This window comes from Neopelma chrysocephalum, unplaced genomic scaffold, assembly GCF_003984885.1.
Source record: "Neopelma chrysocephalum unplaced genomic scaffold, ASM398488v2 Primary Assembly neopelma1_76, whole genome shotgun sequence".
In the NCBI taxonomy this organism is placed as follows: Eukaryota; Metazoa; Chordata; class Aves; order Passeriformes; family Pipridae; genus Neopelma; species Neopelma chrysocephalum.
Window position 1 is genome coordinate 13,034,085 of NW_020897737.1, and position 13,521 is coordinate 13,047,605.

Below are 13,521 nucleotides of genomic sequence, written 5' to 3' on the forward strand. Positions count from 1 at the left end.
AATAACAGTCAAAGAAGCCATCATCCAGAGAGTTCTAGAAGCAAATGTTCAGACAGGAACTGCCTCCAAAATCAGAAAAAATACACAACATGGATTTAGCTGAAGGAACCCTTGCCTCTTTCTGCATGGTCACTTGGGAGCTGCTTCTTTAGGGCTACAGTTCTCTATGAAGCAAAACCCCCACACAACTATGCCTCTTCTCTTGAAAGAAAAAAATTCTTTTATTCTTGAGAAAAATATTCATCAAAAGCAAAAAACCATTTTGTTGGAACTGGCAGATAAAGAGCAGTGGAAACTCTCAGAACAACAAAAAGGAATTGAGAAAAAGAGGAACTTTCGGGGGAGCTGTCAGAAAGGCTTTGCAAAAAGGAACAATGACTTTTTGGTTTCATTCCAGAAGTTTCACAAAAAGGCATGAGACCCCTGCACACCACTAGTCACAGGGAATAATTCTCACCCACAAGCACAAGACCAGGTAAAGGGTGGGACACACCATGTGCTGCCCAAGCTGTGCTACCTGAGCTGTCACCCAGCCAGTGTCAAGCACGCAGCACTCAAAACCAGGAGGCCTTAGGATGTGCAAGACAGGGATAGGTGGGGCTGGGAACACTTGCTGGGGTTTTAGAGGTGAGAAATTCCTCCCTGTGCCAAGAGTCTTTCTGACAGGAAGAACGCAAGTGAAAAGCAGTGCCCTGCCATACAGCAACAATTTTCTCTTGGAAAGCTAACTGTTCAATCTAGCACAAAAGTTGTCTTGCACAGAGAATAAAGCACATTTTAAGGCAATGGGATGAGAGCCCACTACTGAAAATAACACACAGATGTCATGCAAAACTGCCTAACACCGACCCCACAGGCACCAGTGACAGTGTCCCTCTGGGATCTGTGCACAGACATCCTTCTAGGCCTTGGACTGACCTTTGCCCAAGGGAATTAAGCAGAGAACAAATACAAAATTTCTCAGAAATGGTAGCTGAAAATATCAATGCCATGGATCTTGACTGTCTGAGAATTCAACCAGACCAGACTTAACATGAAACCACTAAACACCCAAAAGGCTGTGGCATCACTTGCCCAGTGTTGAATTCTGCTCACTTGCATACAAAGAGCGTGCTTCCTTCCCTCTGAAACTTGAAATGAAACATGCCACATTTAGCATCAGCCCCCCTGAGCCACAAAACCCTTCCCATTTCACAAAGCCACAAACTACTGCAGTTTAGTCTGAGACCTATTTAGAAAGGTTATTCTGAAACCAAATCTAGTTTCCTGAGCCTTCCAGTTTACCAGGTGTGCTAGGTCACACACAGCCCCTTTTTGGCCAGACACATCTAGAGTTTCATTATTTTCCTTCAAACCTTTGGAGAGATGTTTATGTTTGAATCCTTTCCATTATAAACTGTAATTTCTGTTTCTCCCATATGTTTTATTTCTATACATTGGGATAAATTCCTCCTTACCAAAACTGTTTATTAAAAGCCAGAGGAGGGTGTGTAAGTTTTTGCTGCAGCACCTGTACATGGTACAGTGAGGAAAACGAAGGGCAACGGAGTGATGAAGGGTCTGGAGCACAAGTCTGATGAGGAGCAGCTGAGGGAGCTGAGCCTGGAGAAAAGGAAGATCAGAGAGACCTCATTGCTCTCTACAGTTACCTGAAAGGAGATTGTAGCAAGGGGGAGGTTGGCCTCTTCTCCCAGGTAACAAGTGACAGGACAAGAGGAAATGGCCTCCAGTTGTGCCAGGGGAGGTTTAGATTAGATATTAGGAAAAAAAATTCACAGAAAGGGTTGTAAAGCACTGGAAGAGGTTGTCCAGGGAAGTGGTGGAATCACTGTCTCTGGAAGTGTTCAAAAAACATGCAGACATGGCACTTGAGGACATGGTTTGGGGGGGAACATGATGGTGGTGCTGGGTTGACAATCAGACTTGATGATCTTGAAGGTTTTTTCCAGCCTTAAAGATCCCATGATTCTCCAGCTTTCCACTGGGAGCAAGTCATGCACCATCACTCATTCCATTGTTATCCTTGAGAAGGAAAAACTTCTTAGATTAGATATGAATTTTTTAATCTTTCAGTCCCCAGACCCTGACTGTGGCCCATGATAAGCCTTAAACAGGCAATGGGAAATTCCAGCTGCACGGGGAAACACAGCAAGCCCGAAGGCAGCACCCCACCCACCACCTCCACAGCAGGGGTGATGGGACTGGAGCACGGGGTGGGGAAGAGAGGGAGCAGGGACAGAGTACACAGAACTCCAGTGCACAGCAGATAAGGCCAAGTTCAGAGAACTACAACAGCTATAAACTTCGCTAAAACAAACAAACAAACATAAAAACCAGACCAGCCACCTACACCAGTGCACCTGAAGATGAGGATCCCAACCCAGGACTCGGCTGTCACCACAGCACATTTTGCAGCCTGAAGCTCCAGGCAGTCCCCCGAGGAAGCAGAGAGCACTTCTTCCCACTGCCTTGAGCCATGCACGCAGGTGGATCACACAGTGGTTAGCTGCAGAAACACTCCCTGCCACTGCCCACAAATTTCCAGAAGACTGCTTTCAAATTATGGTAATTTCAAAACCTAAAACCCTAAAAGAGAAAGCCGCTGTCATTTTTTACTATATATCAGCATGTATCCCCCTCCAAGATCTCTTAAATACCTCTCCTTGAACTAATTATAGGACAGGTCTATAAATGATGCTTCATGTTGTTTACAAGTTGCTTTCAGATAAGAACAGAAGTAATCACCCAGTTTCGGTACTAGACTGTCACATCATAAAAACTTTCTCTAAGAAACCAGACTAATTTCCGCTTGCAAGCTCATTCATTAGCTTTCTATTAGCTAATAGGTTTTACCTAATGGTAAAAGGACTGCGTGGTTGCATAAGTGGAGAGCATTTAAAGAAACGACAGAAACTTGCCTTCACATGTGTAAGGAAGAGTAAAGTGACATTTGCTTGCTCAGGGTGCACTCAGGACTTCACAAAGTCATGGGAAAAGGTGCCTCCCCCCTCCTCCTACAAGCATCAGTAACAATAGTCAGCCTGCATGAATCTGTTTTCAAAAGCCAAAGGCATACAAGAGAAGGAGGCAAAAAGAAAAACCCATACTTGGAGCAACTACCAGTGACTAAGCTACCAAGCTTTACCAGGTGCATAACGAGAAGTTTCCATCTTGGCAGCGGCCTTTATTCATCTGCTGAGTGGTTTTGTCTAATCCTCCCAGAATTATTAGTACTTTCTCCAGCAGGTGTCTGCTCCAACTTGTATCACCTTTCATTCAGTGTCCAGCTGCATTACCCACATTACTCAGCCAGTGCTGAGTGTTGGCAAATGAAGTGGAAGAGCTGGCAATCAGATCAGTTCCTTCAATAGAACATACAAATTGTTGTGCCCACTTAGTTCACAACAACTTTTAGACCAGCAGCACACTCTGTGGTCACCACACAGAAGGAACTCCACTGGGCTCAGCATCCCCTGCCCAGCCCCCTGCTTCACCCCATCAGACCATAAAACCTTCTCTAGGTTTTCAGTTCCCAGGTGCTTTCTGATCTGTATCCCAAACTGATCACTCTTTCCAGTGAATAGCATTCAACAATAGCATTTAGACCCTTTCTCTCCCCCATCTGTCCTGCACTGGAAAGAGATAACTTGAATCAATTTGCTTCAGGACACAAAGCTCTGCTATTCTACAGGCACTGGGAGCATTTAATCACTTGTCCCACTTGATTAATTTAATTTTATTGCTGGTTGAGCTAATGTGCTCGATAAATGGCCTTGCACATGACACAGAAAGAGGATGACAGATTTCCAAGAAGATCATAGTTCTACAATTTAATCGTATGCTTTAATTACATTAATGCATTAATAATTTCATGTAGGCTAATGTGTTAAATAGTTATTAATTAGCATTTTAATTCTTCAGGAAGTGATTATTCATTGCAAAGCCTTACTCAGTTAATCATTTTAATCTCTGAAAAAGTCTTAAATAATTCCTCTGTCTGATTAAAATGAACAATAAGTGGGTCACCTTTTAGATTTGAAAAAAAAATTGCCAAAAAAAAAATTGCTAGTTTCCTAAACTCCTAAACTAGCACATAAAAAAAAAAGGTGAAAAAAATGTGAAATAATAGAAACTGTTTAAAATTCTGATTCACATGGTGCATGAAACCTCTTATACCACCTGAACTGAACAGACAGGAACAGATCTCCCCTTTACGATACCAAGGGAAATCCTTCTATGGGCTCAGTGTAAACACTTGTTCCAAGCAGTCTGCTCAAACCAGAAAGAAATGTTATTTCAACTAAACAGCACTGAATTAACCTAAATTAAGGGTCAGGTCCTCCAGCTAGACCCATTGGAAGCACTCCTGTGGTTAGATGCTGCTTCCTAAAGCAAGACCTGCCTCGCTCTTTGTTTATGCACAATTTTAAATTTCAGTAGGGAAGTAACAACAGCACGTGGATGGCAGGAGAGCTCAACATTCACATGCAGTTTGGTATTTCAACTCTGATCCCACTTGCTCCCCGATCCAAAACTTTTGAGCAAGCATTTGTGAGAACCAAAAACCCCACAGGGACTCTGTAGGAGTAAACCAGCCAACACCAGTGACACAAACAAACCAGCTGTGCTGGAACAACCACCTTCATGTTTTTCTCGACTCAGAATCAAAACAGTAGAAAATGACTGACCCTTCAGAAGACCTTCCAGATGACATCACTTTTAGGAGTTCAGACTTCTTCAGGAGGAATTTCTTCCCAGAAAGGGTTTTTGATAAGGTGGTAATTGGTCAAAGTTTGGACTCAATCTTAGGGGTCTTTTCCAACCTAAATGATTTTATGATTCTGTGATAAAAGTGGTCATCAGTGCCTGAATTCCATTTACAGAAGGTGGGCAGGAAGGAAACACATATGGAATAAGCTCACTTCCCATAAATTTTTACCCTTGCTTGAAACAATAACCTCCTCTAAGGAGGAGAGAGGCAACCACAGGAGTTCATAAAAAACACAGAGGACACACTGGTTTTAATGTCAAAGAAGCCAAAGATGGCAGATGGCTTGCACTGAGTATCAGAAAGGGGTTGCTAAATGAAGCATAACCAGGGCTTGGACACAATGAGAGAGGGAGGAGCACAAAAATCCGGGTCTTGGGTCTTGCTTACTCCAAGAAGCCCCTTCACACCAGGAGCAACAGGCAGGAGAACAGCCCCACCACCTTCCCCATGCAGAGCTTTCTCTGTGAGAAGAGGACCGTGGCTAAAACACTGCTTCCACCACCAGCATTATCCTGGAGCACACATGGAGGAACAATCACTCAGATATTTGTACTCCTTAAGCTATGAGATGCTATGAGGATGGCAAGAGAAAGTCCAAACCCCACATTCTTCCCTCTGCTTCCATGTCTGTTCCATTTTGAATTTTTTCCTGAGACAGTCCCTGTTTAAAGCTCCCTCAAGGAAGCTCTTTTAAGCATAATTTTCTTTATAGGCTTATTATTTTTGCTGGTAGATATGTAGCTTCAGTGGTATTTGATAGTTTGTGGGATGGTGCCTACATCTCCTGATAAATACAACACCCATCAGCTTTCACCACCTTCTTTGATCTTAGCTGGCTGTAAAACAAGAATCCCTTCACTGGGTTGAAAGCTCCAGGCTAGTCAGTGCATGGCTTGTGACTCACATCCGTCCTGCTCAAGAAAATACATTTTTTTTGTATTGCAAGAGTGTATTCACAGTGCAGATACACAGACAATTTATATACACAGTGTATGTAATAATACATCATGTTTTACATACACAGAGTGAAAGAAAGCTGACTGAACCACAGCAAAAGAAGTACAAGTAAAATACCTATTTTCTCTTATAAGAAATGTTTATAACAACAAAAATTAAGAGCCTTTCACTCTTTTGCAGACACAACTAGCAGTTGTGAAGCTGGTCTGGTGAAGCTCCCAACAGGGACGGATTCCCAAGGGCTGGGAAGGCACAAAAATGAAATGGTAAGTTATGCTTTATTTTGTGCTGCAAAACAGCTGAAGTTTGGCAGCAAAGAAATTTCATTTAATTGCCAACAGAAAATAATCTCAAGAGCAAACTGTGACTGTATGCAATTAACTTTGTCCACATGAGAATGCAAGCCAGGGGTCTGGTGTTTGCCACTGAAGCCCCATCCCATTACAACCACTGAGAAACCTCAGGAAGGAGATGAAACCCACACTAAGACTAGATAACAAAATAAGGCAGAGTTTCTAATCCATCCTCCTTCATATCCAAATTATCTTCACAGATGAAGGAGTTGGGAAAGGCAGAATAAATTACACCAGAGAAAAGGTCTTTGATCTCTGCTCTAGCATTCTAACAAAGCATTTGACCTTTCTCTCTCTCTTTCTCATTAGGGAGACTGCACTCTGGATGGTTGCCTGCTTACTGCTTGTGTGTCTACCCAGAGGTAAATAAATTATACCACACACCTAGGAATTTGGAGAAGTATTTATATGTGAATACACAAACTGCCAACAGAATCTTGGAGCAAAGCAAAACAAATGCATGCATTGCTTTGCATATATTTCATCACAGTCCAAGGTTTGCAAGTATAGGTCATAACCTTCAGATAAATCTCTGTACCCAAAAGAAGCGGTTTCCAAGTTTGTGGGTAAAAGTTTGTGGGTCTGACACACCTTAAGTTTATCCTGCCACATCCTTAAAAGTACTCTACCATTTCCATAATATTAAGCATGACTTGGAATCTCGTCCTTTACAGCCCCCAGCTGCCTTGTATCTGGTTTTGTATTTAAACTCAATAAGATACCAAGCTCTCTACAGGTATAACCAGGTAAGCAAAAGGACTGGAGCCCAGCAGCAAACTCTCCCTAAATCTTTGCACATGCTCTGCCAAGTTCTGGCAGAGTTGGGTTTCTGACATTATGTGGAATAGACATAATCTTCCCTAAGAAAGAGACACACTAGTATATGCTGGGGAGAGAGTTTTATACGAGGTGCAGAGGTAACTCCCCAACATTTCCTTATCTGAGGTTTAAATTCAGCAGTAGTAAGAGCTCTGTGTGTGGTCAAGACTCCTGTTTGCTCAGAAGTGCCTCACACCAGATGCTGCAGTGGTTGAGGAGGTTACACTTCACCTGGAACTAGTCTACCCCTCTCTTCTGGAAGCACAACTGACCTTTTCAGCAAAACCTCTCATGATTCTCCACAGAGAAGTGTGAAAACTCTATTGCCACTCAAGATGTGATCCTTTGGCAGCCAAGTGCACCTGAAAACACTACCTAAGTGACTGCCCTTTAACTCCTTCCCTGCCACCCTCACCCCCCCAAAAAAGCAAGGGAATTCAAGTTCAGTGTTTCTGAGCAAGAAACTGTGATTGCAAACAGCCCTCTACCCTCCTCAAAATACTTTTTCACACAGGCAAGATTTAAACCTATAAGGAATTGCACAACACTGCTATATCAGGGTAACACTTTTTGATTTGAGCTCTTAAGGACTGAGAAACACAAGAAACTTTCTGTTGTTTCTAACACCGGAACATTTTTGCTTAACCCAGTACTTCCACCATTAAACTACTTTGTTTTTTAAATTCACTCTGATGATATTAATGCAGTTCTAACAACAGACACACTTCCCACTCCCAGGCTCTTTTCCACAAGGCATAAACTCCAGATCACCTACTGGCATCCCAGATTCCTCTGGTAGAAGCAATATACAATAAAAAAAAATTATTAACCTAATTGACCTTCAGGGAGAAAAGGAGAGAGAAACAAAAAACCCCAGTCTTCGTGAGCTTGCCTGCACCACACTTTGGATGCTGAAGCAGCAGTGTTTTCTTATCATAGGCGTCTTACATATTCACCTTGATAGCTTTAAACATTTGGGCAATATTTAAAACACATAATTAAAAAAAAAAATAAACTCATCTCACTTGGCATTCAAGTCTTAAAACTGCAAGTGGAAGCTGTGTGCCAACATTCATTTGTTCCAACATAGAGACCTGCACCTTCTATATGCAAAGCTTACCCAGTAGGGCAGATGAGCACTTCTCATCCTGCTTCATTCACTACTCATCCAGCTGCCACCACCTCCACTGCACGGTTGCTTCAGACTTCTGGCCAGGAGGCTCCTAATTCCATATCCCCAGGTACATCAACAGCCTCAGTAGGAAGATTAACACAACATCACCAGCCTTCAGCATGAGTTTCCTCTTATTCTCAAGACTGGCTTCCATAAGGACACTTATTTGACTTGTACCCAGAAGTCTGTTCTCCCCATCAACAAAAGACCTTGTGCAGCTGTAGGCTCATTAAGTAACTCGTTACAGCAGATTTCAGTCACCTGCTTTTGTCCCAGCAAATTTCAGCAGTGTCTCCTTTTTTTTTGGCTCCTGCTGGCCTGGTTTTACCAGCTGAAAGCAGTGTAGGGCAGGGTAGGAGTTTCAAGAGTCAATCCAAGCGTTACAGGGTTTGTACAGAGGACAGGAATGGTTATGCTAAGCTCATATGGTATGTACTGCTGTCCTCCAGCTTCAGAAAAAGAATAAAAAGCCGAAAAACAAGTAGATACACTTCCAAAACCAGTATGAGATTTAGAAGCATCCACAATCAGGAGATAGGATCCATGCTCTTTCTCCCTCTTTTGCTTATTAAGAAAATGCTCATTGTCCATTTTTCTGAATAGAGCTACAAGTTCTGCCCATGTAAGGATTATCTTTTCTTATTCTATTATCCTTGTGCAACAACACATGTTGCAAGCACTCTCTCTCCTAATGACATCCTACGGACAGGACTCTTCCCACTGGAAAGCTCTTGTGGAGGTTCACTTCTTCCATTGCTTCCAAAACACCTGCAGCAGCCCCAGGCACACTCATCTCCCACTGTGGTTGTCTAACCATGTTCAGCCATAACCTCAATCTGCTTTCAGACACGGCCTTGCCTCAGGGTGACTCCGCTGAGCGCAGCCTTACTGAGCTCCCCAGGCCCAAACAGCTCAGGGATGGGGCTCAGGCTTCTCCCTGCCCTCCCTCAGGTGGTGGTGGCCCCTCTAGGTGTGCTGGAGACAGCAAATGGCTCTGCCTGGGCATGTCACTAATTGCAGGACACCTTGAGGACTGTAGGGTCATATGTGCTGTGGCAGTAAGGGTGGAGGCTGAGCTTTGTTATAAATAAAATAAGACTCTTTGGATATATTCTTGAAATTCAGGTTCCCCTTTGAGAAGCAAAACCTGGTCAGCATCTGATATGTTCTGAAAATCACAGAATTACAGAATCAATTATGTTGGAAAAGACGTCTGAGATCATCGGGTCCAACCTATGACCGAACACCATCGAGTCAACCAGACCATGGCACTCAGTGCCACGGTCAGTCTTTCCTTAAACTCCTCCAGGGATGGTGACTCCACCATCTCCATGGGCAGCCCATTCCAATATCTAACCACACTTCCTGTGGAGAATTTCTTCCTAATGTCCAACCTAAGCTTTCCCTGGCCCAGCTTAAGGCTGTGTCATCTCATCCTGTTGCTGGTTGCCTGGAAGAAGAGACTGACCCCCACCTGGCTACACCCTCCTGTCAGGGATTTGTAAAGAGCAATAAGGTCACCCCTGACCCTCCTTTTCTCCAGGCTAAACACCCCGAGCTCCTTCAGCTGCTCCTCATCAGATTTGTGCTCCGGACCCTGTCCCAGCTCCTTTGCCCTTCTCTGGAGTCACTCTGGCCCCTCAGTCTTCCCTGAATTGAGGGGCCCAGAACTGGACACAGGATTCCAGGTGTGATCTCACCAGTGCCGAGTACAGGTGGACAACCACTGCCCTGGTCCTGCTGGTCACACCATTCCTGGTACAGGCCAGGATGCCATTGGCCTTCTCAGCCACGTGGGCACACTGCTGGCTCATGTTCAGCCGCTGTGGATCAGCACCCCCAGCTCCTTTTCCAGTGGGACACTTTCCAGCCTGCAGCGCTGCGTGGGGTCATTGTGGCCAAAGTGTAGCCAAATGGTTGAGGTCTCCACATAATAACAGAATTCCCCTTCCACCAACAAGCAGAATAGCACTGGGGATATGTGGTTTTTCCAGCTAAAACTTTACGCTGTTGTGCAAAGCCAGGCTGGGATTTTCAGCTGAAAAATCTGAAAACCTAAGGAAAGCAGATGCTTGGTGATAGAGTTTTAATCAAAGACACTTATTTGGATCGGAGATTCAGCTTTCTGTATTACAGTTTTCCTTCTGCTTTTATGTCTGTCTGAATGGACACAGCGTGACACCAAAAAAGCCTCAAAACAGACACTGATTGATATGGAAACAGAGACCCGAGCATGTGACAGGCTGAACCCTGGCTGATGAGCCAGTGGCTTCAAAGGGAAACTGGGACTCTCTTTGGTCTTTAGCCTAATATATGCAGAGAGCTGATGCAAGCCTAGAACACAGGAGTGACCAGACTGCGACCAAGAATATTTATTTCAATATTGAGTCTGATTACTTACCCCTTATGCTTTACAGAACTTTGGCCATGAAAACAGATTGAGTTGTTTCACAGTGAATTTTAGCTTTTCTTCTTGGCACAATCACAGACTCACACTGCTTTTGTTCTGCTCCCTGCTGGGGATAACTTTTCCATCCAAATTAATTAATCTGCATTTTAATTTATAAAATCATTTTATGAAACAGGTTTGGTCAAGAAGTTAATTTAAGCCCAAATTCTGTGCTGAAAATACCTAGTTGTCTATGCTTTATAAATATGTAGAAACCTTATTCCATAGCCCAGTCTTCCCCCCAAAAACATAACACTGCAGACTGGTAGGAATTGAGGCAGAATCACCATTTGTACAAGTTTTAGTATGCTTTCAACTAACTTGGAAAAATTTATAATAATAATTGGCATCAGATTTATTAAATTAACAGTGTGTGCAAGTGATGTGCAGGTGGCTGCCTGCCCTGCCTGTGGCCCTGTGTGTTCACCTGCAGGCCACCCTCATCCTGGCTCTTGCATGGGCTAGAATTGGTTGGTAAGGTTGGTAACATCTTTCCTCTTGTGTAGGAAACCTGCAAAGTTTCCCCAAGGTCTTGGAAAAGTCATTTAGGCAAAGTGGAAATGACAAACCCTTCTTTCTGGGCTACTGGAGAATAATGCCAGAGTATGAGAGACCACAGGACAGGTACCAGCAAGAGTACAACAAGCCAGATCTGCAGAGAAAAGCCCTGTCAGACCCCCTGCAAGATGTCATAGGAGAAGGGAGATGGGGGGCTCTAGCACATTCTTTGCGAGTCAGGAGTCACAACCTAAAAGCCAAACAATGGGAGTTGGGGGATACCAAACCCATCCAGGAGTTTTCTTCTGCTGGTCCAGCACTCACTTTTCACACTTATCCTTTTATTTCAGCCAGACTTCCTACAAAACCAGAACTTTTTAAATCATGTGTGCCCACCTTCACTTCCCTGCATCCCCTTTTCCTCTTGTGAGCTGACCTATTAAAGTCAAATCAGACACCTGATCTCAAGACTAAGATCCCCAGAAGCTAAGAGAAAAATCACCAGCTAAGGAGATGAGTTCAAGTAGAAATCACACTGCCAAAGTGAAGGCAACATGCACATAGCAACATCTGTCCTGCTGCACAGCTGGCTGAGCACTCAATTCTGGCATGTACGACCTCCTGCCTGGCTGGGAGCAGAAGTGGGAGGAAGAATGGCAATAATGATGTGATGAAGCCAAATTATAGGAAACATGTTGTCCCTATGTCTGATGCACACTGATGAAGTTGTCTGTTTTTTATTCCAGGTCAACCAGAAACATGCCATGCATTTGTTGGAGAAACTGTTGTTTTGCCTTGCACCATCACCCCTCCTGGAGAGCTGATCTTTTCCAAGTCAATGCTCTACTGGCAGATTGACCAGAAGATAGTGCACTTTTTTCAAAAAGGGCAGGATTCACCGAGGTTCCAGGACAAACGTTTCCATGGCAGAACCAGTCTTTTTTTGGACCAGATGAAGCACGGCAACCTTTCCTTAAAGATCTCCAATGTCCAGTTGCAGGACAATGCTGAGTATACCTGCATCTACAAACAGGATGAGGATCATCAAACAAAGAAATCGAATATTAAACTCAGTGTCACAGGTAAGACTTTTTTAGTTTGGCCATATATGGCCATTGACTGGGATGACTTCAAATTTTGAAGCGATTTTTCACTCATTCTGTTTATTCTGTTTCATTCTGTTCCTTGCTTTTGTGGGAAGAATATGTGAGAAAGAAAAGAAAAAGCCTCTTAGTCAAGGTTTAGCACAGCATATCCACAGAAGCAGCAGGACTCCCAAAGGCAAACCACCTGCCTCTTCCCCCTCCCTTAGCAGGACATCAGGAATTCTGAGGTCTCCCCAGATTTAAGCATTTGGTTGTTTGTGGATTTATACTGTCAAAGTCCAGGCCATAGACCCTTGCAGACAAAAGACAGCCAGTTGCTAGTTTCCTTTTCCCTTGCAGCTGGAAGATCTGGATCTGGTGACAAGGCTGGACACACGCAACAAGAATTATTATTTTTCTTCTTTAGGAAAATGAGTGAGAACATAATACATGCTTGAATAATGCCAAACAACTGAGATAACTTTTGAACTACCTAAAAGCATGGCCACCAGAAGGATGGGGCATTGGGTTTGACCAGTTGACCAACTGAAAAAGAAAGTTTAAAAAAAAAAAGGGAATACACATCAAAACAAATCATACTTTTTTATGATGTCTCATTTGAATAAACCAGCTGGAAACTTTCATTATGGTCAATTATATACATTTAATTCTGCTTAAAATAGAAAAAAAATTTGTTTTCAAGTAATATAAACCCTTTAATGTCTTTCTTTTAATACACATCATTCTAAAGAAAAAAAAGTGGTTTTAAAATGTAAAGTGAAATGCTTTTGTTTAGGAAATTTCAAAGTGAAATATTTTGCAGTTTTCAAAATGAAAAAAAAAAGTGTTTTGGAAATGCATAATCAAAATATTTCCATCATCTAATTTTTGGAGCAGTAAGGTGTCTTTTACTCTGATTTAATTCTGTGATCATATTTAAACTTTCAGTTTGTTCGACAAATGTATTCTTACCCAGAAAAAAAACCCAAAACACTAACCCTTAGGTCAATTATCAGTACACTTTTTCTGTTCTAGGGTCAAATAATTAACTTTGATTCTTGGGGGTTTTTTTCCAGCCCCACCTAGGACTGAGGAGACACCTTTTCCTTCTGGTAAGGCAATACCCCTTAATTTACTAAGTGTCTGAGTGATTATCCAGTTCTCTATTTTGAATTTGCAAGATTGGTAAAATCTGCTAAATGGGGATAGTCCAATAATCTTACAGTGCTTGTTCTCTCTTGCTAAGTCTGGCAAAATACAGCTGTCCCAGACAGGGAAAAATGTCTCCACCACTAAGGCAGACCTAGACTGCAGAAAGAAGATCCTGAAGTGCTGTCACTAATCCATAAAGCTACAATCACAGTGTGGGCATCCAAAATAATCAGTAAAACACAAGTAACATGGAAGGCACTCAG

At 42.9% G+C, this 13,521-nt stretch overlaps 1 protein-coding gene across 4 annotated transcripts in view; it reads left to right on the top strand.

Moving 5' to 3' along the window:
• Positions 1-13,521, top strand: part of LOC113970281 (V-set domain containing T-cell activation inhibitor 1-like) — a 32,427-nt gene that overhangs the window by 14,506 nt on the left and 4,400 nt on the right. For 3 of the 4 annotated variants that reach the window (XM_027689048.1, XM_027689050.1, XM_027689049.1), the window contains 4 exons: positions 5,909-5,994; positions 6,391-6,443; positions 11,768-12,103; positions 13,183-13,218. In XM_027689048.1, coding sequence (XP_027544849.1) covers positions 5,987-5,994; positions 6,391-6,443; positions 11,768-12,103; positions 13,183-13,218 — 433 coding nt within the window. In that variant the 5' untranslated portion in view covers positions 5,909-5,986. The remainder of the gene's footprint in view (positions 1-5,908; positions 5,995-6,390; positions 6,444-11,767; positions 12,104-13,182; positions 13,219-13,521) is intronic. The other variant, XM_027689051.1, reaches the window with a different exon arrangement.